The sequence below is a fragment of the Aplidium turbinatum genome, chromosome 14, assembly GCF_918807975.1.
Source record: "Aplidium turbinatum chromosome 14, kaAplTurb1.1, whole genome shotgun sequence".
NCBI classification, from domain to species: domain Eukaryota; kingdom Metazoa; phylum Chordata; class Ascidiacea; order Aplousobranchia; family Polyclinidae; genus Aplidium; species Aplidium turbinatum.
In genome coordinates, this window is record NC_137485.1 from 22,061,429 (window position 1) to 22,088,135 (window position 26,707).

Below are 26,707 nucleotides of genomic sequence, written 5' to 3' on the forward strand. Positions count from 1 at the left end.
TCGCCTAAGTGGGTATCGCCCACTTTGTCTCGCCCAGTTGTCGTGTACCGCCCTTGCGTACACCACTGCCTACGGTTGTTGGCTGTTGTCATAATATCATTGCTCTGTGTGGCATTTTTTTGCAATGCAGTGCTGTTACTTTGTCAGCCATACTTTTTTATTCATATAAAATGTTTCAATACAAAATTATTTTACAAGAAATACTAATCAAAAATTTAAGAACCCAAAATGTTGATACTAAACTCATGTTCAGCAAACGTTGTTCTTTCTTTTTGATAACCGCTATGTATATGAGCTGCTATCCAACCTGTCTTCTTCCTAACTTTCGACTCAAGTTCCACATGTGTTGAGTGAAGATTGATGGTATATTGTTAACAAGAGACGGGTTCAATTGTGATGTGGAATAGTCACTTCACACTCTTAATTACGTCCGTCCGTTAGATTCACACATCGTAAAAGGAAGACGAAGCACGTTTGGAAAACACAAGTTAGAAAATTAGAAAAAGAATGACGAGAGATTGTCGCTCAAGCGTGACAGTGCATCGCAATGATGACGTCACGATTGCGCGACAATCCATGTCACAATACGGAGACAGATAACTTGGCCATAATTTCGTGAACATAGCAGCCTCCAAGATGAATATTACAATATCCATCTTCCAGAAGATTATTTTTGCCTAAACGAAATTACTGATCATTGGCCATACCTAACACGCATTAAACATAATAGCAATACCGCATAATATTGTCGTATAAATAACATACATAGTCATGTAGATGAACCTGTAGTCCCATACTGCTGTCTGAAGGTATTTAAAACGGACCATGCTCACACGACATTACAGTACTAACACACCATACACCTAAAGTTATACAAAACAAAGTTGTCATATGAAGATACTAAATTAAATGTGAAAGAATGAATAAGATGCTCAGCTTAGTCACAGGTATCACAAGCAAATTTGCTGTAAGCGATATTGGCGTAACTCAAAGTGACAATATGTACTTGATAAAAACATACGGTTCCAGCCAGACTGTATCTATTTAATTTGTAAACAGCCAACATAAGCATCATACATCACACAAGTCATAAACAATTAAACATTAATAAAAAAAGTGAACACATTTTCTATGAGTGACGTTCCTTAACGTCCATCCGGGGGGCCCGAACCAACTGGAACGAGCACAGCAGTGCGTGCCCGCGCGCCCTCTACCGGAGCAACGCAAGAAATATCACGAAGCACGGTTTCAACGTGCGACTTCTTTGTGTTAGTGTCCCATGCTACCACAGCCACCCTCACCCTTCTCACAAACTCTTTACCTTTTCGATGCTGCGGTAAAATTTCAACCACTCTGCCGACTCGGTAGTCCCCTCGTTTAGGCCGATCGTTCATATCCCATACCAGGACCAAGTCTCCGGGTTCTAAATTGCGACAGATGTCTCTCCATTTTCCCCGACCCTGCAGCTGAGGTAGGTAGAAATCTGTCCAGTGACCCCAAAACTTATCAGAGAGCCCTTGTAAAAACCGGTAATCACGCCTCAGAAGGTCCCTGGGTTGAGGATCCCCCAAAGGCACATAACGGCCGAAGGCGGGTGTAAGCAATGACGCAGGTGTTATCACCGCAAAATCGTCAGGGTCATCACTTAACGATACTAATGGTCTTTCGTTGACAATCCTAACGGCGCTCGAGGAAAACGTCAGCAATTCAACATAGCTTGGCTTACGTGCCAACTCGTGCACAGTTCTTGTGAAAATTAGCTTAAACTGCTTGACCATGGATTCCCAAGTGCCACCTTGCGATGGGGCATATGGCGGGATCCTTTCAAACTTAACACCTCTTTCACGTAGAGAGTTCGACCACTCGCAAGACTCAAGCAACTCTGGCAAAAGGTTAGCTGCCCCTTGAAACGTAGACCCGTTATCAGAGAACAATTTCGTCACGGAGCCTCTTACGTCAGTGAACCTGCTAAATGCCAATATAAACTCATTCAATGACAGCGAAGTGACAAGTTCGACATGTATTGCCCTTGAAGCCATGCAAGTAAACAACAATCCCCACGCCTTACGTGTACTTCTCCCTTGAACGAATTCAATTGGCCCCAAGTAGTCCATGCCACAGATGTCAAAGGCTTTATCACATGTAGCAGTACGAGCTACTGGGAGATCTGACATGAGCTGCCTTATGGGCTTCGCTTTCTCCAACGCACACCTTGCACATTCTTTTAAGTATTTTTTGACCGCACATGCACCTTTGATGATCCAAAACCTCTGCCTTGTACAAAGCAGCGAATGTTGTACACCAACATGACCATTTCGGCTGTGATACCATAACACAACCAGCCGCGTGAGCGCATGCTTTGTTGGCAAGATAATCGGATGTTTTCTATCTTCAGACAAAACCGGTGCATTACTCAATCTTCCTTCAATTCTTAACAGACCCTTTCCATCTACGCATGGTCTAAACCTACGTAATGATCTCAAATCACCCAACCACTGTTTATTACGTACGCTACTCCTTTTGCTTAGCTTTTTGATCGCCTCATCCAAGGCTTCTGGCGATTCTTCAGTCATCAATTCCACAGCAGACCCATACACTTTATTTTGAACAAATTTAACAACTAATTCCAATGACCAGTTAAGATAATCGACATCTAACTTCGGCTTACGAAACTCGCGTCCTTTGATTTTGCAGAACAGAAACTGAACAAACGCTGCCCTATAGGCCACACGCTTCTGCAAAACATACAACGACGGTGCAGAGGCAATGAGTTGTTCTAGACTGTCATCATCGTCACCAGGGCACATCTCAACCTTTGTGCAATTAGTCTTATGACAGGATACACTACCCACACCATCATCAACAAGAGGGATTTCGCAGCTTTGTGATAAAAACCTAGGTCCGTGAAACCACAAACTTCTCGATGTCTCCTTCTTAACTCCATCTGGTCTTGAAGCGACATCTGCCGGGTTTAAATCTGTGGGACAATACCTCCAATCTGAAGACTCCGAAAACAATAATATTTTGTCAACACGACGTGCTACAAATTTGTCCAATCTCAACTCGTCATTTTTTAACCAATGCAAAACGGTTTTCGAGTCAGACCACAAAAAGGGCTTACAGTTATCTAGTTTTAACGACTCCTTAGCCTGTCGGAGTAACTCTACACCCATCACAGCAGCAACCAATTCCTTTCGCGGAATTCCCCAAGAGCGCTGATGCCTTAAAGCCACTTTACTCTTGCCGAAGACAATCGACACTGATATAGATTCATTTACTATCCGACGTAAATAAACAACACTACCAAAGACACGCTCTGATGCATCCGAAAAACAATGCAGTTGGAAAACCACTTTATCATTGGGCTCCACTGGGATAGAATTCGCAAAGTAATACCGAGGCAATGACATGTCTAACAGTGACTTTATCAATTGAAACCATGTTTCCCAATCTTTTACAACATTGTCTGGAACCGGGGTGTCCCAGTCAAAGTTATCAATTGCTAATTGCTGCAAGATCAATCTAGCCTTCACGAAGAAGCAACAAAATATCCCAAGAGGGTCAAACGACTTGCCTAATTGGCTTAACATGCTTCTTCGCGTGTATTTGTTCAAAGGTTGCAGTTCTGACTTGAGTTTTAAGCAATCAGAGCTTGTCTCCCAGATGCAACCAAGAGCCTTCATGCCAGGCATGTCATCCTGACATTCATCATCCAAGTCTAGGTCTCGGAAACCAGACGCTAATGAGTCTACATTCAAATGTGACAACGCTGGGAGTGCCTCACCATTAGCACTCCACTTAACCAAATGAAACCCGCGACTTTTAAACAAAGAAATCGACTCGTTTACAACCGACTCTGCATCACACAAGCTATCCACCGCAAATATTAAGTCATCCATATAGATATTTTCTCGTATAGTGTTTAAAGTCAGGTCCGATGCACCAGTTGCATTATCCTCTAAAGTCTTACGAATCGCAAAACTCGCTACAAAGGGTGAGCTCTTAAGTCCCCAGGCATGGCGCGTGAATCTATACGGCCGCATAGCGCCATTAATATCATCGTTGTCAAACCACAAGATGCGCAGCAAATCTCTTTGCGCTTCAGGCACTTTTACCTGAAAAAAGCATTTAGCTAGATCCGACATAAAGGCATAGCGACCCATACGAAACCGCGCAAGAACACCCGCCAGGCTGTTAAGCAAATCGGGGCCAGTGAAAATCCAATCATTTAAACAAGTGCCATTAAATGTTGCCTTCCCATCATATACAATCCTTTTTTTAGTTTGTGATGTAACAAAGTATGGAAGGTACCAAGAGCCACATTCAGTTGACTCGTTCAAAGCGGGTTCTATATATCCTTTTTCCTTTAGCTCCTGAAAAGTTTCTAGCAAAAATTTGTACAACTCGGCGTCACACACGGCTTTTCGCTTTAACGCCCCTAACCGCTTTCGAGCCAGGCTTTCATTTTCCGGTAACTGAAGGTCACCTTTAAATGGGATAGGAATCTCATAACGATTGTCCGATAACACATGATTTTCGTTAGTCAATCTCAGCACTTTCTTATCAGCGCGTGACATGCTCCGCTGCGAATCTGCCAGCGTGGCTTCTTTTAACTCCTGTCTTAATTCGTCCACAATACAGTCGCGCGTCAAAATTTCACGTTTTAACCAGTCCACGTTCTCAAAATCATCGCGAACCTGCACTTTCCTGACTGTGACGCGACTGTCCGAACAGAGAGGAGACCGCCCTCCACCGGCTAGCCATCCCAATGGTGTATTGATCGCGTGTGGCTCATACAACGTTTTACCAACTCGCTCTTCAAGCACAGTTAACAAGAATGGACAATCATCGCCTATCAAAATGTCCACAGTCTGACGATTTTCTAATTCAAACACACTAATGTCATCAAACTGTCTGTAACTACTCAATTCTTGCTTATGGGGCAAGGTTTCAATGTCATCGCTCCATGGCGTCGAACAAACAACATTATCTATGTTAAAGCTCTCACCAGTCGACAACGATTTTACCACAAATTTGACCAAACCAGTATCAACTTTCGCGTCACCGTTCAAGGTTTTCATGGTAAAGGAAATGTTTTCATAGGGCTGTAACCCCAACTCTGCACACAAAGATTTTGATACCAGCGTTATCTGGGATCCATAATCAAGCTGACAGTACACCAACTTTTCTAAGCCAGTTGCCGGGTTTATGACCTTCACAGCAACTGTTCGGTTTAAAACTTTACATGGTGTCACTTTCACATTTCTCAAAGAGACTGATTTTTCTCTACCTTGAACTCCAGTTTTATTAACCGCAGACTTGTCAACTTTGTCCACAGCGGACTCGCGTACCTTCTTTGGAACTGGTTTGTTTGCTGGCCTATCATTAACGACCCATTCATGCAACATAGCGAAATGCTTCGGTGTTTTATAGTTAGCATCCTGACACTGATCACAGTTCATGGCACAGCGACAATCTCTAGCCCGATGCTTTCCTCCACAATTATAACAGAGCCAATGTTTGTAGAAAAACTCTTCACGCTTTGCCACAGTCATACCCTGCAAACGATGACATACCTCCAAACCATGATCCACATTCACACCAAACGAAAGGCAACACTCACACAACGAGACACTCGTTTTTGACGTTGCGGAATTTATATTACCATAGCCGTCAACCTTGGCCGCCGTATGTTTCACTTGAAATGCACCCGCGTCCCTTTTACTCTCCGACTTACCAAAAGAATGGTTATTGCTCGACTTATGGTCCTCACTCATTAACCAAACGCCAAAGTCGGTTGATTTCGCATTTTCTTCCGCAATAACAAACTGCAACAAACTATCAAAGGAAGGGTCCGCCGTACAACCAAATTTATCACCTAAGAAATCAATGAAGCGTTGACGCGCATAAACGGGCAAACGTTTAGCTAGATCACAGACAAATTTCCCTTCAAGGTAGTCCAACCGCTTGTATGCTGCCGCATATATTTGGCAATCTAGTAATTCTGCCCGAAACTTGCGCCAACCAGTAATGTCAGCCCCCGACACACGCGGCCCAAATCGGATACTTTTAACACAAGCCTCAGAATTAAAACCGCCGCGAACAGAAAATCTTAAAGACAAACGCTCCAATGCCATATTAGCACGCATTGCTTCGTTGTAACCTGGGGTGCTACTGATCACCAAGCTTATGTCTTGAGCAGCAGTTTTAATACATGCTGCTCTAATCAAGCTCAGTCTCATATCCTCATATGGGCATTTTTCTAACAAAGCATTTATCTCGTTTTTAAAAACAATAAAGGGCATAGAAAACCCGTCATATTTTATGAGCGAGGCCATGTCAAGATAGTCCTTCCTTGACGCCTTTTCGCACGCTCCGTCGTAGGCTAGGGGCGGTTGCTGTTCTCTCCTTGCCATCACGTCACTTTCATGCAGGGGTAAGCCATAATACCCATCATGGACTGCACTACCCTTAGGGATATACCTAGTAGTATCAGTAAATCCTGGCGGAGGTCTAATAGGTCTCTCATAAACAGGTACATTTAAGCTAGGGGCCATTAACTTGTCTGCTTTGTTAGCAGCCTCCATATGGGCACAGAATTTAGACAACACTGAGTGAGGGGCTTTTTTTGGTTTCTCGCTTTCCTTGAGATGGGGACCATCTTTCACCTGGGCGCTCGTCTTGGAATCCCGCGTGCGATAACTCCTCAAGCTATGTGTCTTCTCTGTATAGCATTCCGACATGGCCATCTGCTTCTGCAAGCTTGCACGTACTTGTAACTCCCTAAGCTCTCTGGCCAGCTTACGCTCTTCTCGGGCTTCCTGTTCCCGGGCCTCCTTAAGCTCTCTGTCCAGTTTACGCTCTTCTCGGGCTTCCTGTTCTCGGGCCTCCTTCAATTTCCTTGTCTCTCGCGCCTCATCTAAGCGGTTCTCAATTTGAATCTGTTCTAATTGAGTTTCCAGATCAATCTGAGCTAAAATATGCGCAGACCTTCTGCTTTTCCCTGCAGATGAGGGAGGGACCCCAATGGTTATGTTTGGCAGGGAAGCTGAATTTACTGGGGGCGAGTCTGTTAGCTCCTCCCATCGTTCTTTACATCTCCTCACCAACATTTCAAACTCGGGGGCGACTCGAGGTTCGGAGTCCTCTTTCTGCGTAATGGCACAAAAGTCTCTAACCCTCCAATCTAGAGCCTTGACATGCTGTGATTCAAATTCTATCACTTCGTCTCTGCTTCTTAGTTCCCCAAGCTGTCTCGTGGCCGCACTGATGTCACTAAGTAGCTGACGCCTTCGTTGACGGGCTTCCCTGTCATTCTGTAGCCCTAACACTTCCTGGTGAACCTCCTCTCTACCGACCTCTGAGGGCAGTTGTGATTGTACTACTGGTCCACTCACCGGAAGCCGCGCTACGGTGGCCCCACTCTCCGCGACAGATCCACCTCGCCCCACCAAAGAGCGGCGGACCGGCCCCTGTACACTCCCCAGCCCGCCCGAGACCCACAGACAGTCCTCAAGGGAAGCGGCACTCATAGTTATTTCAGTAACTTATTAAATGGAATATGTACGGTAATCAACAAATTAACTTTTACTACTAAATTGCAGTAGGCTACACAAATTTGCTATAAAAGCTCGATAACATACACAATCAAATAAGTAACACACTGACCAGAGGCAGGAAATAGTCCTCGCACCACTGCCCTTACAAGAAGCGTCGCACTCTTTGTCCACGTGATCCAGTTTCAAAATGGCGTCGCGCGCTTCGTCTTGTGGTCGGTGGAATAACACAGTTTCTTGCTCTCCTCGGACAGTTCGATCGTCGACGGATTGTTGGTCTGGTGACCGTTCCCCAGCCGCTTCAGGCAGTATAAAGTAACCGTGCTTATACTGCCCCACAGTAGAATTAGTGACTTCTCTAGCTGGAGATCTGGTTTCGCTTTTTCGATTGCTGTTCTTTGGCCGCTTCGGTTGGCCAGCAATATGCGTTTTACAGCACCAGCAAAAAACAATTCTTGTAGCTTCACGATTGAAGTGACCAGAACCACACAATTGAAGATGTTCTTTCTTTTTGATAACCGCTATGTATATGAGCTGCTATCCAACCTGTCTTCTTCCTAACTTTCGACTCAAGTTCCACATGTGTTGAGTGAAGATTGATGGTATATTGTTAACAAGAGACGGGTTCAATTGTGATGTGGAATAGTCACTTCACACTCTTAATTACGTCCGTCCGTTAGATTCACACATCGTAAAAGGAAGACGAAGCACGTTTGGAAAACACAAGTTAGAAAATTAGAAAAAGAATGACGAGAGATTGTCGCTCAAGCGTGACAGTGCATCGCAATGATGACGTCACGATTGCGCGACAATCCATGTCACAATACGGAGACAGATAACTTGGCCATAATTTCGTGAACAAACGTTTCAAAAGTTATACTATCTTCATCTTATTCTTCAGTGCTACAAATGTTTGTAGCACATTTATTTATAGAGGTAGAACGTCTATTGCAAATTTATAGCACTGTAGGTAGCACACATATTATATATATATTAGCCCAGATCAAATATACAATTTTGGTAAAGAGGTCACTTTCTTCAACCATAAACATATACAACCAAGCAACCACACGGCATTTAACATAATCCATTAAAATTGAACATAAACTATAAGCTACAAACGTTTTCAGCCATACTTGTAGCTTATAGTTTATGTTCAATTTTAATGGATTATGTTAAATGTCGTGTGGTTGCTTGGTTGTATATGTTTATAGATCAAACATGGTTACTACTTTCTAAAACCTCTACAGCCTGTTTCATCCTAAAAGGGGGTTCATCAGAAGGTCCTTATTCAAATGGAATCTAGATTCTACTTATAAGACATAATATAGCCAAAGTAAGACACATAATATATATAGCCTGTTGTGGGGCTTCGCATATTGATTGTGACAAGCACTATACAATATACACCAACGTAAGTTAGATGGTATTAGTATAGCACTATATAGCAAAGTACTATTGCACATTTATAGAGGTATAATATTTATTGCACATTTATAGCACCAAAGATAAAGATAGTTTTCGAAACGTTTGCTGAACATGAGTATATCTACATTATGGGTTCTTTATTTTTTGATTAAATACTATTAATACTACAAAACTTATCAATGCCAAACAGAGCAAATGACATCAAATACAGACAAGTAACATTCACCTAACAACCTCAACAGCCTGTTACAACTTTATTGGGATCATTGATAGGTTTTTATTCAAACAGTAGAAAAAATAGCTAATGATCTTGCAGCCATTGAACCTGTATTGAGGATATATTTTCCACTGCTCAACCAACTTCAGAGGATTGCTAAGTTGCTGGTGAAGTTCTCTGTGCCAATGTGGTGTCAATCAAGAGACATTTGTGCATGACAGATGGTCTACACAGCACTTCTGCACGCTTGCAGTTATTGAAACATCTAAACAGCAAGGAAGAAGGAGGTGATGCCAAGAAAAGTATTTTTTACTCATCCTGATCAACTCCTGCTTGCCATGTGTTCATATAAAGATGCAGAATTGAGTAGAGACTCTGTTAATAACATTAGGAAGCTAAAAGATCAGTAGGCTACATTCCAAAAACTATGGAACTTTTCTGAACGTTGAAAAAGAAGGTGAGAGGCCCTACAATGATGAAATCTTCTTTTATCAATAGATAATGAAGTAAAGGAAGATACAGAAGTGAAAGGAAGGACATGTGACAATACATGCATCCCAAGAATATCAGAAAATCTTTTCAAAATTTTATCAAAGAATATCAGTAGTTTTTCCAAAGTTGAACTTTCATGCAACGAATTACTATCATATGGTTGATTGGGACACTCCACTGAAAACTCAATCTCTATTTTTGACATTCCTCAGTGATGGAGAAGTACAAAGCATCCTTGAAAAACTCTACGCATTCCAAAATAGCTAAACCAAACTCAGTCAGTGGAAAGAGGAATTACATCATGACTAAAGCTTGCACTGAAGCGGCAGGTTACAAGGCGAGTTGTGATTCCTCGAAGCAATGGCTTAGCAGCAGAAGGATTATGCTTACATGTAAAACCAAATAGCACTTCAGCTTCAAACAATAAAAATCATTAATGCTAAAGTATCGCAATGTTTGAATAAAACTTCTTCTAATACTTAAACATTGGTTAGTGTTTACACACATCAACACTTTGTACTATACAAAGTATACAGTATAGTAGCTTTTATAGGTATACTATAGCTTTTATAAGCAAAATTAGCTAAAAATTGACATAAAAAGTTGGTAGGGAAGACGAGCTCATTTTAATGCAAAATTTGGCTTGTTCAATTATTTTACCCATAGCAATATTGCGCTAGGCAATCATAAATTCAAAAATTTGTATCTTTTTATTGCCCTTACAATTCAGTTTGTCGTATGTGGTGAGACACTTCTTTTGCTTGATGTCCCATACACAAACTTTTTGATCACAGCCTCCTGTAACAAAGATGTGGCTGTTGCATGTGTTCCAGGATATGCATGTGATGGTCTTGCTATGAGTAGCATTGATTGAGGATAACTTGTACTCGCCATACTTTATATCAAACTGAAAAGAATTAAAATTCCTCTAAGGCTTGTGTAATAATATAAAAATTGAAGTTTTCTGGTAATTAGTTGAAACTGAGAAATGAATGACAAACATCAGTGGCACAACTAGTGGGGGGCTGTTTAGTCAGCATGACAGCCCCCTTTAAGATTTGCAACTTCAAGAAGAGGAACGACTAACTAGACTGAGACTTAGTACTACTTAACGCGTGTCAGTTCAAGCTACGTTCTATGCATACCAAACTTGTCTCACGCTCAAGTCGCATAAACCACAATACAAAATATTAACATACTGTCATTTATTCACGCAAACTTGTGTCAATGGTCGAAAAAAAACAAATGTAAATACATTGTACCTCTGTAAGGTTGGGATTAACGTAATGAACATTACGAACGAATTATGTAACGAATTTACGGGATTACGAGAATGAGGGTGGAGAAACTAAAAGGATTTCTTTTCCTTTCTTTGAATTTGGTTTTTAAAATTTGGTAAATTGGCTAACTTAGGATGCAACCTTATTAACCCACAAAACGAAACTGCAGCTGGCTTTAGGCTAGTCTGATTTGTAATCTTCGTATGGTCGCAACTTTACACATTCTTAAACCAATTTTATGATTTTGGTATTAAAAAGACAACTTGACGTGCATCCAGGCCCTAAGCTTGTGTGGACTACTTTATAAAATGTGGGCCTGGAGAGCAAACAATTTGCTGCCTACTTTCGAAAGCGCGGGAAACTTTTTGTGAGAGTGAGTAGCAAGCGCAGACAGAGCAAAAAAGGTCGCTTTGCACGTCACAGAATTGGATCATTGCGCTGTCAATCTACACTAGGCTAATATTCTAACAATCTAACTGTGATATATCCGCTTCTACAAATAATTGTTAGTTTTCTCTCTCGTTGCCAACCCCTTCGATTTTTTCTAGTTGCGCCGCTGACAAACATGATGATATTGTCTTCAAATCTGTTTTAAAACATTGCGCTATTAGCTTGAAGTTCTAAGTCTATAATTATGTAAAAGGCTGTAAACATGTATGTATATGCTGTTTAGTGTTTACCTTTCATTAGCACATATCCTGAAAATAAAAAGTACCATTACTAATTTAAAATGAACATTAGGGTGATTCAAATTCAGGGCTAAAATGTTTTTTGGAAATGTTTACAACCTACCATCTCGAAACTTTCCATTTGCCAAAAAAAAAACCTGGTGTAAAATAATTTTGAAAAATAATAATGTTTAGGGGTGATAAAAGGCCTCTGAAATTTGAACGGTTTTGAAGAAATCTGAAGATTGAAATGGCCGCATCATAAAAAATATTGATGCAAACATAATAAGTGTTAGGGTTCACTTTCATCAGCATAATGAGAACTGTCGTTTGACAAAGTCAAATAACTTAAAATATGTATTTCATGCATTTTCAATTTATAGTAAAATCTTTCAAATTAAGATTATATATAATTCTAAAATCTGAATACAGTAGCTATGTTGAAGTGAATCAGCTATTTTCACAATTCACACAAGATTATTTTGGGTTACTACCACCCATAGTTGCCCAAAGGTGCTTTTGAGTGGCAAAGGAAAGTTCTTGCGGAAGATCTGAAGTTGATCCTCATCTTTTCTTGAGCGCCCAGAAAACGTTTGTACAGTAGAAGAGCAATGCTGACCAGCTGATTATTTCGGCAATTTGGATGAAAATGAATCCCAACACTTACATGTTTGCATCAATCAAAAATTTTCATAACGCGGCCATTTGAAATCTTTTTTTGTCAAAAATGTCAAAATTTCTGGGGCCTTCGGCCATCCTTAAACATTAACATTGTTCAAAAATGTTTCACACACATTTTTTTCAGCAATGGAAAGGTTTTGAGGGAATAACCCATAAACATTTTAAAATTAGATCATTTTGAACCAGCCAAATAAACAAATGTTGTAGAAATATTATAAAAACAAATACATTACCTCATAAATATAAACCGCTAGAGTGGCACAATATGCAAAGTTTGGGCCACAACTTGAAATCATGTTCAAGTTCCATGGTTGGCATCCAGCAGGAAGCAAACCGGTTTGCCGAATTGTTGATGCCATTCATAAAATGTTGTTTGCTAATGGTATGCAATTATTTTCAACACTGAAATAGAGTATAACCAAAAAAATGTGAATAAATTGTAGTAGATTCCAGAAAATATGATGCTATGTTGAATGAGGGGCATGAAAATTTTGTAACTTTATATGACCAAATCACATTTTGTGGAATTTTAATGCACAAATCAATAAAATGTAGAAAAGTTACATTTTATTTAAATAAACTTCACCCTCCAATTGCAAAAAGTATTATCTGACTACATACCATGAAAAAGTTATGCATAAAACAAGTCTACGACCAATGCATTCCTCCAACTGTTACACATAGCAGTGGTTCCCAACTCGTTTTTAAGGCGACCCATTTTTTGAAAAAATTCAGTTCGGTAAAATCTTGCAACCCAAGCAAATTGTAATATTTTAAAAACCATACAAGATTGCGTTGCAAACAAACAGCACTACAAACGCAGTAACTTTTTCTGAAAATAATATGTTTATCAAATCACTAATGAGATAGCTGTGCTGGCTTGCTGTCAGTGAGTTTTTGAAATCGAGGCGTTATTTTGCTTAGGCATAGCCTATTAGCCACATGTCGGCTTTAACTTCCAGCCGGTTTCGCTGTTCAGTTTTAAATACTCACATGGCGCTAAATCCAATCTTACAAAGCCAAGTTTTTGCAAATGGAATCTGTTTTTGAATCCCTAATTGTGAAACTGTGGGATACACTTTGTCCATGGAAGCCCAAAAGTGGATGTTTGCAGAATCTTTGGGGTATTTGTCTTTGAAGGACGCAAAAGAAATACGGTTTGCTACTTCTGTCGTTATGTCCATAAACTGTTCTGCAACAAATCTTTTCCAACAAATGGATCAATTATCCAATCATTTTGGTTATTAAGTGTTAGAGATTCTCCATAGTAGTGCACAAACTTTTTGGCAAACTGTTCCAGGTGTCTAATTATATTGTTTGCTTAATATCAACTTCATTGCCACAGATATATTGCGTTAGCTGAGGAAATATATCATACTTATCTCTGGTGACATAACTTTTCCAGAATATGAGTTTTTTGTGTTAAGCAGAAACTTTTGCGGCGTGATCAATCACCGTAAAACCGTTTCCTTGCATAGATAAATTTTGAGAATTCAGAGAGTCAAATATATCGGCAAGGTAAGCAACTTTTGCCTTGAAATCTTCTTGCAAAAACTTCTCGGCTAATCTCACACAGTTCTGTTGCCTCAGGAAGATAGCACTCTCCTCTCGCAAATTACAAACTCGCTTCAGGACACGACCTCGTGACAACCATCACACTTCTGTGTGCAACAGCAATGCTTGATAATAATTAGAATCCACAAAGACGAAAACAAATGCCGATTTAGTGGATTTGTTTTGATGAAGTTTACACACTTCTCATCATTCAACACTTCGTGCAGCTCTTGAGACAGCTTTTTTGCAGCAAAGGCCTCTCTGTGGAGAAAGCAATAAGTCCATACAGCACTTGGGGCTTTGTCTTTGATGCATTTTACCACACCAGACTATGCGTGGTCCAACGTGTGGAAAACTTTGTCATAGTTTGTCCGACATAGCGTTCGTGACATTATAGTGCATGTTACAATATATATCCCGTAACTTTGTCAAGTTAATTTATGTTTGAGACTGAAATTTTTGTTGGGTTTACATTTAATAATAATAATAACAATAATAAAAGTGAAAATTGTTAAAACTTCTTGCACTACGATCATGCTACAAAGCTTTCCGATGTCTCGACATGAAACGCTTCATGACTTGTGTTTATATTTTCCAGTTTTGTGATCGATCTCTTCACGTTTCAAATTTTTTTTATTGTTTTTTTTTTGCCCAAGATACAATATGCCTGAAAAACAAGCGACCCAAAACAATTATCAGGCAACCCAACTTTGAGTCGCGACCCATGAGTTGGGAACCACTGACATATAGCATCAAAACTTGGAACCTTACAAAAAAGTTAACTCTTAAACTAAGATCAATGCTAAGAGCACATGAAAAAATTATGATGGTTTAACACGTCAAGACAAAAAAGCAGCTGAATAGATGCAAACTCAATCAAACAAAATTATGGGATAATTGTGACAACCATCAAACAACTAAAATGGTCATGGGAAGGTCATAAAGCAAGATATCAGGACAACAGATGGACTAATAAATTAACAACTTGGACACTCTAGAACAGTGGTTCCCAACCTGGGGTTCGCGGACTCCTTGGGGGTCCGTGAGAAAGCATTTGGGGGTCCGTGATTACCTTGATGACTTTTGGAAGAAAAAAACTACTTTGTTCTATATGCACGGATGGAGCACCAGTTATGCTCGGGAACAAATCCGGATTTACTGCTTTAGTAAAAAACGAAGCTCCTCGCGTGGTTGTTACCCATTGCTTCTTGCACAGGTACACCTTAGCAGCAAAAACTTTACCAGCAAGTCTCAAAGAAATTCTGACGAATTACGTGAAAGTCGTTAGTTTCATCAAAAGCAGAGCTGTAAACCACCGTACTTTTAAAGCGCTCTGTCAAGAAGTAGGGTCAGATGACGGAGTACTTAAAATTGTATCATTCTGAGGTACGTTGGTTATATATCTAGAGAAGTTTTAAAACAACTGCAGCAGCTAAAAAAATGAGGTATCAACTCTTTTGAAAGCAAAAGGAAGTCCCCTCTCAAAATTATTCGAGAGTAAAAGTTTTCTATACGGCATGGCCTACTTAGCCGATATTTTCAGTCATATTAACAATGTTAATCCTGGTATTCAAGGACCAGGTGTGACAATAATTGATGCAGCTGAAAAACTGAAAGCGTTTTTAGCCAAGTTGCCGATTTGGAAACGCAGATTGGAAGCAGGTAATTACGCTAACTTTCCAATGTTAGAAGATCTTATCTTGATGGATGAAACTCAAAGAGAATCTACTCTTTTGACCTCTATGAGAGAAAAATTTTGCGCACACTTGAAACCCTGCAAATCTCATTTCAACGTTATTTTAATTTAGAACACCTGCCGAACGAAGTTGAAACATGGATTTGAAATCCTTTTCTTTTTGACTTGAACAACATTAGCGATGACGATCTCAGTAAAGATGACCTAATTGATTTGAGATCAAAAGAGTTATTACGCATTGAGTTTCATTCAAAAACTGTGGAAGAATTTTGGTGCTCACAACTGCAAACCTACTCATTCTTGGCAAAGCAAGCGATTATTGTTTTGTTACCATTCATAACCACTTAACCTTTACGAGGCAGGATTCTCAGCTCTTGTTACAATAAAAACAACATCGAAATCACCTGGACAGTAGACGTTGAAGATGACATGCATGTTGCATTGTGAAAAACTCAACCGCAGTTCAGTTGTTTAGTTCAGGAAAAGCAACAACAACCATCTCAATAAATTTGCTTACGTTGAAAAAGTTTCGGCATGGCACTTTGGGCCACCTTAGTATTCAAACACTGCTGACATTTTTTGAACAATCCATTCATTTTCTTTTTTGAGCAACTGTTTGACCTGATATTTGCCGCATGAGTCACAGCGGCAATGCAATATGACACCGTAAACAGTAGTTGAGTAGCATAATTATTACAATAGTCAATAGTACTGTGATTGAACTGACTCGTGTAAAAATAAATTTCTTTGCAATAGTCAATAGTAGGTTAATTGAGTTTCAAGCAAAATTTAGGTAGGGGTCCGCAGATTTAATAATTTGTCTAAAGGGGTCCGTGACAATAAAAAGGTTGGGAACCACTGCTCTAGAAAAACAAAGGCGAACAAAAAAAGCCAAAAATGAGGTGGAGAGACGAGATTGACAAAGAATGTGAAACAACAAACTGGTATAAAGAAACCAACGATCAACTGGATTGGGAAGAAAAGGGAAGGCCGTCGCTCTGCAGTGGGCTACCACAGGCTGAAAATGATATATAATTACAATACAAAATAGATACTGCTTTCATTACAAAACTGGTATTCCATGGGGAGCACAAGTTGCAAATGCGGACAGGAGCAAACAATGCAACATCTACTCGAATGCTCTGACCTAAAAGAAAGGTGCTCTGCACAGGATTTGGCCGAGTTCAACGATAGAGCAAGAGCTTGCGTGATGCTCTGGGCTACGGCGGTGTGACACACGATGAAGAAGAAGATTACAAAATTGTGCTTAATTGTCCATGTTAGTTTTTTTATAATTGTTTTAACTCTGCTTTCTGCATTGAGCCTCTGTTTGCAATTTTCTACAACTTATTCCTGGAATACTACTTATTAAGGGACAATAAAAAGATACAAATTTATGAATTCTGTTATGATTGCTGAGTGCCTTCACCCTCGATAATGTGGAAATCACTGGATTAAAACTAGACTACTAGGAGTAACACTCCAATGAAACATAGCATCTTCTCACCAAAGTTTGATGTTGCAGATTGCAAATTTAAATCATTGTTTTTGTTATGATTGGTGCTATTTGATGGTGAATTTCATTTACAAAAGCAAAGCAGTTCAGAAGGAGCAATCTTCCTGGCATCAGCACTACCTGACTGCTCACAAAAGAACAGCGAACATTGTTGGTTGAAAACTATGTGGCATAAATTAGCGGTACGATACTGATGAGCCCAGCCTCATGGGAGAAATCTATCGCTGTCAATTCTTGATACACTCGACTGCCGAGAAACAAAAGCAAAGCAACCAGCAAAGGCCCGTGGGAGCATTTTGTTGACGGTTCAAATTGACGGCATCAACGTACAACACTGCATATTTGTATATAAACTTTGCAGTCTCTAATTTAATAATATCTTCAATTCTAAGCACATAAAATAGACTACAGTCGACTCCGCTTAATTTGGACACCGGATAACCTGGACAACCGCTTTATTCGGCCAAAATGCTCGGGAACGGAACAAAAGTAAAAATTGCACGGAAAATACTCCCGTTAATTCGGACAATTCTCCGCTTAATTTGGACACAGTACACAGTATTTGAAGAATTACTGTATACAGACGAAATCGGTTAATAGTATACTGCTTAAACGTATCAATCGTTTATTTGAATCAAAACCTGAAATCCCAAACCAAATCCAATCTAATGTTAAGTAAAAACATCGGTTAAGCGTATACCGCTTAAAAGAATAAGTCGGATAAAAGCATCAGGATTTGGTTCTAGTTTGCCTACTTCATTCATTTAATCGTATAATTGTACCCGTTAGCGAAAAGAGAATGTCTCTTTTTTGCTTCGCATAATTGTCTGCAATGTTCAAAGGCGAAATGAAGCAAAGGTGAGACAGACGCAAGCGATCAAAACAAAGACAAGTGTCTGTAATCCCAGGCCATAATCTTATGTGCTAGACATCGCACTACAAAGAACCAATTTTCGCACAGCTGGGCTTCATTAAAACAGAATAATCACACTTCCCAATAAAGAAGTTTAAATGCTTTTGATGTCATCGGTCGGCGACTGGTCTTGCAAGGAAAGGACATGGACAAATTATTTCGGCTTGAGAGGGAAGTGTTGAAAAGAATGTCCAAAAGTTTAAACCAGAAAACTGTGGAGAATTTTTTTTTAAACTGCTGAAAAAAAGTAGTCTATTGTTGTGAAATGCAGTGCATAATTTCATTTGTGCAGTATTGTTCAGTTGAAGAACATTGCAAATTAATTATTCTACCAGAAATGGCAAAACACTTGAAAAAAAAACCTTTGCGATTTCAAAACAAACAATGAGTGTGAGCTGTGTTTTTCCACCATACCACTATTTTCGTAGGCCCTTTTCCGTACTCAAAACTACACAGCTGGTACAGAGCTAAAAATAGCCCGCTTGAATCAAAGTCTCCAACGTCAAAGTTCGCGTTGTGACGTCACAGAGATCGGTGATATGAAAGATTGCCGATTTGCAGTCCAATTGCTGCAGTTTGCAGAAAAATGCTTTGATGGTTCTCCCAGTCAGCAAAGCTGATCTTTTTTACATTGTTTCAACGTCTGCAGACAATAAATCAATGTAAAAAAGACCAGTTTTGCTGGCTGGGACATACAGCGTAGTGGTATGTTAACACAGAACTAGGAAATTCTTTAAAGTTTAACCAGAATTGTAAACAGTTGTAGGAAGTATCAGTGGTAATGTGCGTTGCAGCCTAGTCAGCACAGACATCTTCTCAACATTACGCCCATTCACAATAAACAGTTTTTTAGTAAATTGGTTAAACGAATCAATCGTATAATCGTATCAAAATGTCTGGCAAATAGGTGATTCGATTAACCGATTTCGTCTGTATACTATTTCAACCCTATATGTGTGTTACACAGTAATATATTTGTTGAATCGCTTGGTATCGAAATACTGTAGAATACAAGTAACCAGAAGGTATACGGTAATTCTTGTGCGTTTTATGCGATCAGTGCCAATTACTGCAGTATAGCGCAGCTGCAATTCATTTATTACGCAACAGAACGGTATTTTAATGCGCTGTCTGCCTTTACACATACCATAAAACGAAAAATTGATTTTCCACTTAATTCGGACAAAGCCGTTTCTCCGCTTAATTCGGCCAAAAGTGAGCGGAACCAAAGTGTCTGAATTAAGCGGAGTCGACTGTATATGATAAAGAATAGTTTTACTGGGTTTACAGAGTGAAATTAAGTATTGCATTATTTTAATTGCACGCTCTGCACAGATGCTTGAGTAATATTGATATAGGCATTCGCCTGTAAAATTATGATCCATTGAAAACTACATAACAGCACCGAATCAAAACCTTTACTGATGAGAGATAACAACTCAACCAAACTGTCTACAATGCAACGCGTCAAATCAGTCCACAGACTATCTCATATGCCCAGTAATCCAGCTTCATGAAGGATATCACACAGCATACCATTGCAATGCAACAACGTCTTCATGGATTGGCTGACAAAAACTGCTTGGACTTGTAATAAAATAGTGTCCTATGAAACAACAACCTTCATAGCCAATTCAATATCAAGTTAGTCTTTTTTAGACTGCTCCCTTTAAAAAGTTGGCACTCATGTCAGGTTGATCAACAGATAGCGGCCAGACAAAATCGGAATGGCCCGTTTCGGTGAGTCCGATTCGGTGAATCCGATCCCTTAACGGGGGATTTTTCAATTTTTTTTTTAAATTATTGGGTACCGTAGCCTAATTATCATTGCCGTTTTAGGGTTAGGGGTTAGAGGTTAGGAACTCACCGAATCAGACTCACCGAATCGGACTCACCGAATAGTAGCAGACCCAGACAAAATAGAGTCTACAATGCCCAAAGTCTCTATTTGGTAGAATAGGTGGATGAAGTCACTAAACTCTGTAGCTTTGCAGGCAATGAATGGTTGCGACATCAGCATCATGTTGGTTTGTAAAGTTTGCCTGTTTTTGGAGTGTGCATTAATAGAGCTGAACATGGAAAGCAAAAAGGTTCATATTAACAGAAACGAAAGTCATGTTTAATGTAGCGCCCTGCGTTTCACCTTAGGTCTTTTCAACTTTCCTTAGGTTTGTTACCGTCGTGAAATTTACAATTGTGCTTCGGGATTTTCACCTTAAGTCTTTTCAACTTTTCTTAAACGCCTGTTACCGCCTTGAAGTTATCGTTCTGTTGCATATATGTAATGTTACCCAGTAAGTCAAGTAATTCATGTAGTTTGGCAAGTGTGCTTTGGGCTTCCTGAAGTATGATTAGGAATTTGCTTGCCTCTTAAGAAATCGTATGCCAATCAGCTAAACGCATTCTTGCAACCGGCACCTTTCAATCACATATAATATGCGTAATTTTTCGTCTTTTTAACGTTTTAGCTTACAGATGCTTCATTCCTCAGCGACTATGTATATCGCGTTTTGGCCGACCATTCGACAGAGAATTTTAGTTTTGGTGTAAGGAGTATGTCAGAGTATGGTATAATTTTGGTGTAGTTTACTATAACATGATTTTGGTACAGTAGTGATATTAATTCTGGCTCCGCTAGTCAACGTTCAGTGTGCAGTTTCCTGGGTTGGACTTATGATTTGGATTATGTTCTGTTGTGGAAAGACGATTGCAATCTTTTCAGTTATGTGGTGACAACAAAATCATACTTGTAATAAAGAAGTACAGACCTCGCTCTCGGATCATTTCTGCCACATTGTTGTGCCCGAAATGTCGCTGTAGACTAGGGTGGGCCAAAATTGAGCGTTTTTCAAATTTATCTTTCAATCGCTTCAATAAATTGGTAAAAGTTGCCATTTTCTATATGGTTAACGATGGCAAAAAAATTTTTTTGAATAAAGAAGTTTTTAGGGTCCCGCAAACGCCCCGAAGTGCTCCAATTTTGTTAAATTTCGCAAAAAAACGACTTAAAACGCCAATTATACCATCTAAATTATCGCCAATCGTTCTTATACTTGACAGATATATGGAGCAACTTGATACACAACATGTAAAAAAAAATCGATTAACATGGCTGAAATACTTAGTGAGATATTCATGTTTAAAGTTTTGAAAATTTTAACCACATGGTGGCGCTATAATTTTATATTTTCTTTAATAACTGGTGACACACTGAAGCTACCGACATATACAAGGTATCAATGAAAAGGTAATTAGCACGGCTAAGCGATTGTGCATTGAACTTGGTCATGACAATGTTTGATGATGTCATTATGACGTAATATATTGGAAATTGAGTATATAAACGATTCATTTGCCTTTTACAGTATATCGAATTCTTAAAGTTCAACTTTTAATTAGTGATATTTTCTTCCCAGTTTAAAGTAACATTTTCTTTTGGATGCAGGTAATCGGAAGTACATGGTTTGTAATTATACACTTATACAGACAGAAAATGATACTAATGCACAACACTATAAGTCAAGAAATCAGCCAAAGTTTTTTTGGTTAGGCCTACTCGTTCAGATGCAGTAGCTGCAGATCGTTGGCATTTTCTAACTGCATCAATCACTTTATATGTTGCTTGTAGCTGCTTTTCATTTTTTTGCTTTGTAGGACCATGAAGAGATGTTGCTATGCCAAGTGCTCTTTCGGCACAATCATTTACCACTGACAGATTCTTGACAACAGATACGGTATATTGATAGTCTGGTGATTCAGGCCATTTAAACGCTGACAGTTTTAGCAACTCTTCAAGGAAATGTAGAAGATCAAAAAGTCTATATGTGTCGGCCCCAACAAAATCTTTCAATTGCTTATTGGAGAATGAAGAGCATTGTGGCCTCTCCTGACATTTTTAAAGAGGTTTTCCTTTGTATTTCAACGAAGCTGAGCGCATTGCTTCTTTGGTTGAGTTATCCACTGATGTAACGTATCGAAAAGAGCAAGACCTACCAGCCATTCACTCAAGTACCAAGTGTATCTTGAATCTTATCTAGAGCAGGTTGGACAATCTTTAAAAACTCATAGGGCAATATTCCTTTAGCACTGCAGATTTCCTCTAGTGCTTTGATGAAAGCCAAGTCATTTGAGGGAGCTTTGAAAGCAAACATGCATGTTAGCCACGCTTTGGCATAGTAAACGCTGTAGAATGTTGTCAAACTACGGAGTCTATGTCATGGGCAAAATATGGCTTAAGCATTGCTAACTTCATAACGTAGAGAACTTTAGACATCCATCTTGCATGATGGTTGGCAGACGGTGTCCGCAGCTTAAATGGCACCAAGATACACGTAGTAAAGTTGGGCCATTTCTAAATAATTATGCCTTAACACTGTGTCATTTTTCAACCAACTTTTCAAAATTTGTTTAGCTTCTTCAATGTGGCGGAATAAAGTGCGTGAAAGTTTCTTCTTATCCAAGAGTTCGAGATTTTGTGTATCTGTATTAATATCATTCCAAGCAGAACACAGCTTCTTAAAAAGTGGTTCATAAGGTGCTGCTTTTGTGGTCTTCTTCTTATCTCCAGTTGTAGACAATTTTCCGAGGACGGATTCACTTGCTGCACCACAAAGCAATTCGTAAACATGATGCCGGCAGGCTAATTCCAACAGTGCATGGGATAAGGAAGTTTCCAAGCGTTTCACAATGCCAAATTTTACACCAGTAGGCTATTAACCGTGGTAGTGTCAAATACGCATGCGATTATTTTGTTTAGTTCTATGCCCTTTTCTATTAGCAGATTAAGAATTTGGGAGTGCTCTTCAGCTGCAGATCCATTTTTCGCAGGTATTCTTCCGAGTAATATCTCGTCTCCCTCAGAAGTGGTTGGTAGCACGGCCACTCGCTCCTCCTTGTCAGCACAGTGAGTGAGAGCTTTGAATATTTTCCCGTCCCAGTGAAGTGTGAAAAAATCAGTAGCTGCAGCAAATTCATTAGCTAAGAAATTTCTTTCTGCTTCAGTAGAAAATTTCATCCGCTTTTGGCGTACAGTATTTACAGAGAGGATTTTGTTATTAAGACTATTTTCTGCCGTCGCGGCACTTACCATTTCAAACACTTGCCTGTTCGACAAAGAATATTTGCCTGCCAGGCTGCAAACTTGGGGTGTAAGAACTTGCTTTTTCTTGGTTTCCGTTGTCTTGCTTGTTTTTGCCGACAATTCTCCCACATAGATTTGATCCAGATCTTCTCCACTTTTTTCTGAAGAAGTACTGGATTGCAACAAATCTTGCGGAAGTATGTTGTATCTAAAGCATCTTTAAGTTTACGTTTTATACCTTGATCTTGTCTCGTTTTCTTTCTTTTCATTTTTATTTGGTCTTGAATATTTAAAGAACCCAAAGTGGCTTTTCGATTTTTACCCCGAATTGCTTCAAGATAATGCCAATCCTCCTTTTTCTTAGGGTTGGTAGACGTTCTCAAATCGTCTTCTACGTTTTTCTTAACAACCCATAGCGTATCTTGCAGATCATCTAAAAATTTCTTTCTGTTTCTCTTTCTTTTCCTTCTCTGGGTTTGCATTTTTTCAAATTTTCATACGGGTCTGTCAACTTCTTTACCATGTAAGTTATAGCATCTGTGGTTTTAAGACCGATTCCTGTTTTCTTCCACCATTGTTTAATATCTTCGACAACTAGAATTATTGCTTCTCGTTTCGGAGAAGTACCTTTAGATTCTTCTTGCTTAATTGTGTGATAACCATGGAACTGAAACAAGACTTCTTTCCCACATGGAGGATACTTTCCAATAAATCCAAGTCTATGGACACCAGCGTTGAGATTTAGCAAAGGTGATTCGTCAATTAGCCATAGTTTTTTTGAATACATTTCATTTGATTAATTGCAGAAAGACAATTTTAAATAGTATGACGTCATAGTGACGTCATCAAATATTAGTTTGGCCAAGTTTAATACATGATCGCTTAGCCTTGCTAATTACCTTTCCATTGATACCTTGAATGTGTCGCTAGCTTCAGTGTGTCGCCAGTTACTAAAGTAAGTATAAAACTACAGCGCCACCATGTGGTTGAAATTTTCAATATTCCAACATCTTCTCCACATGAATATCTCACAAGGTATTTGAGCCATGTTCATCAAATTTTTTTAATATGCTGCGCATCCAGTTGCTTCATACGCGTATCAAATATGAGGAAGATTGGTGGTAATTTAGAAGGTATTATTGGCGTTTTATGTCGTTTTTTTGCGAAATTTGACAAAACTGGGGCACTTTGAGGCGTTTGCGGGACCCTTAAAAATTTTTCAATTAAAAAATTTTTTTTACCATCGCTAATCATATAGAAAATGGCAACTTTTTCCAATTTATTGGAACGAAATTCCAAAGTCGGTTTTTTTGGCCCACCCTACTGTAGACTAGTATTACAGATAGGTATGGGCGGATAAGTCAAGTTACCCATTGTCCGCTACATTTAACATATTGGCAGAAACAAGTATAGAAAAAGTAGATCAATATATTCCCCTTGGTTAAAAAATTACAACCAACTCCAGCAAATAAAACAAAATAACAAGAAGAATATCACTTGGTTGGCAAGCCTATGACAATATTTAAGTCAAAATTGTCTCTATTTAGCCATGTAACACTTTTGTACGTAACTGCGATCAGACACGGAGATATGCGACACAGCTGTGCTCAACGTGACCAAGCCATTTCAGTCTGCCTAATTGGAGGGCTTCACTGATGTCTTTTATTTTGAGCTTTGATAGAAGAGTCTCAAACTGGATGTTGTCTTCAGGCTTGATTAGGCAGGTCCATCTTACCATCGCTCTGTCATTACGTTGTAGACGCTTGACGGTGCTTGCTAAAGTAGCCCACGTTTCAGAGCGATAGAGCATGACACTCCTCACACAACTGGAGTAAACTTGTCCTCTGGTACAGTAGCAGCAGGAAGTTGCTTGCTTGTGAGGATAGGGAGGAGTTCCTTAAACTTTTTCCAGGCTGACCTGCACCACATTATAGCCACATGCTCACACCCCCTCCAGAAGACATGGTATCACCAAGGTAGCAAAAGTCAGCTACCACGTCAAGTGTGCCACCTTCAACCTCAACCTCGCTTACCGGCCTGCCAGTAATGTTTCGCAAAAATCTGAGAGTCAACCTATAAAAACTACATTGGTGAATTCCTCTTTGTCATGAGTTACCAAGGGGGGACTTGTATACCAGCTCCCTATTTTTGATGTAAATACAACTGTAAATATGTTGCAGGGCCTTGTTTGCGTTGTTCTTGCCTGAGTAAATGCAAGAAAACACAATTTATCAATGAACAGATTTTTAAAAACACAAACTTTTAACGGACTTTTTATTTTTGCTGCAGGGAAGAAGTTCTGGTAGGACATGCTTGGTCGCTGGTAAAATAAAGGAGTTTGAAAGCCTGTGATAGCCTATTGTAATATTAAATTGATTGATTGAATCTTTATCCTCGGACTGGGAAAGCTTCTTGCAGAGCTTAATCCTGGCAGTTTTACATACTTGTAGAGGCTTTAAATCACTGACACAGGCACAGTGATAAAAATATCACAAAATTACAATGAAAGATATCACTGGAAATTGCGCTAGAAAGCTTTTTAACCGCAAAATTCTAACAAGTTCAAACGCTTCACGACCAACTGTTTGCGAAGTGATGTCAGATGCAATGCAGTAGGACCATAAAAAATAAGGCAGTGGCTATACTTCCCGCAATACTGTTGCCAGATAAGGAATGCTGCTCTAATTTAAGAAAAGTTTGAAGCCTTGAAAATAAAAGCTTGTAATATGGAAAAATTTAAGGTCCTGGGCTAAGAAAAAAAACCTAACCTTAACTCTAACCCGTACCTAAACCCTCTCTGACTTTAATCCTAACTCTGGCAATACCTGTCACGAAACAACGCTTTTTGATTGCAACCATGGTATTGGCTACAAATGCGTAAAAATAGCCACTTCGTAAAAATAGCCTAAACATTTTAGAAAATAAATTAATAGTTTTTTTTCAAGTCTAAACCTTAAACCATTTGACCAAGTAAACACTCACAATAGTATTTCAAATTTTTTTTTAATATAATTTATGTATTTTTATGTATAATATAATTTATGTATAATATAATCGAAACGAAAAAATGGAAGTGTCATAGTACCTGATCACCTTTACCAGTTAGTTTTTCTCATTTCTAAACATTTTAGGGCCATAAGCTACTTCGTTGTCATAGTTAGCTTTTTGGTGGCTGAACATCGATACGGATGAGTGATGGTGTTATTTTCATAACTAAAATATGTTTCAAATTTGCAGAGGGTAAAAAATCACTTCGGTTCAGTTTTTTATTTCTGACTATCATATCAAAAACAATACACGTCCAACATAGCAAAGGTCGAGAAAAAGGTAGAAGCGACAAAACGCGAACGTTAAAACGTGCTTGCGATCGAAGTAAGTTATTGAGTTGAAAGAAACTTGGCACGGTCGCAACACCTTCAGAAAAATTTAAGATACAAAGGGAAATTAAAAAAAGAAAATGTTACAAAAAATAAGAATAAAATAAACAACATATATTTAGGCTATAGTTTTATTAGCCCACATAGCTTTAGCTGATATATTTAAGATTTGTATGGACAGTTGCTATGAAGATCGGCCATGATGCGTTTTCGAGTGCTGATGGTCGTGAGGGGAACACGTCTTGATGC

The 26,707-nt window shown here is 39.2% G+C and overlaps 1 protein-coding gene across 2 annotated transcripts in view; it reads right to left on the reverse strand.

Annotated features, from left to right (window-relative positions):
* The window catches only part of LOC145783245 (WD repeat-containing protein 17-like), a 175,264-nt gene extending 149,060 nt beyond the window's left edge, over positions 1 to 26,204 (reverse strand). Inside the window, exons 1-3 of one of the 2 annotated variants that reach the window (XM_082595062.1) lie at positions 12,944 to 13,034; positions 12,556 to 12,724; positions 10,417 to 10,600 (exon numbers count right to left, since the gene is read on the reverse strand). In XM_082595062.1, the coding sequence (XP_082451188.1) occupies positions 10,417 to 10,600; positions 12,556 to 12,681 (310 nt within the window). In that variant the 5' untranslated portion in view covers positions 12,682 to 12,724; positions 12,944 to 13,034. Of the gene's footprint in view, positions 1 to 10,416; positions 10,601 to 12,555; positions 12,725 to 12,943; positions 13,035 to 26,166 lie in introns of those variants that run through there. The other variant, XM_082595063.1, reaches the window with a different exon arrangement.
* Positions 26,205 to 26,707: the final 503 nt, after the last annotated feature.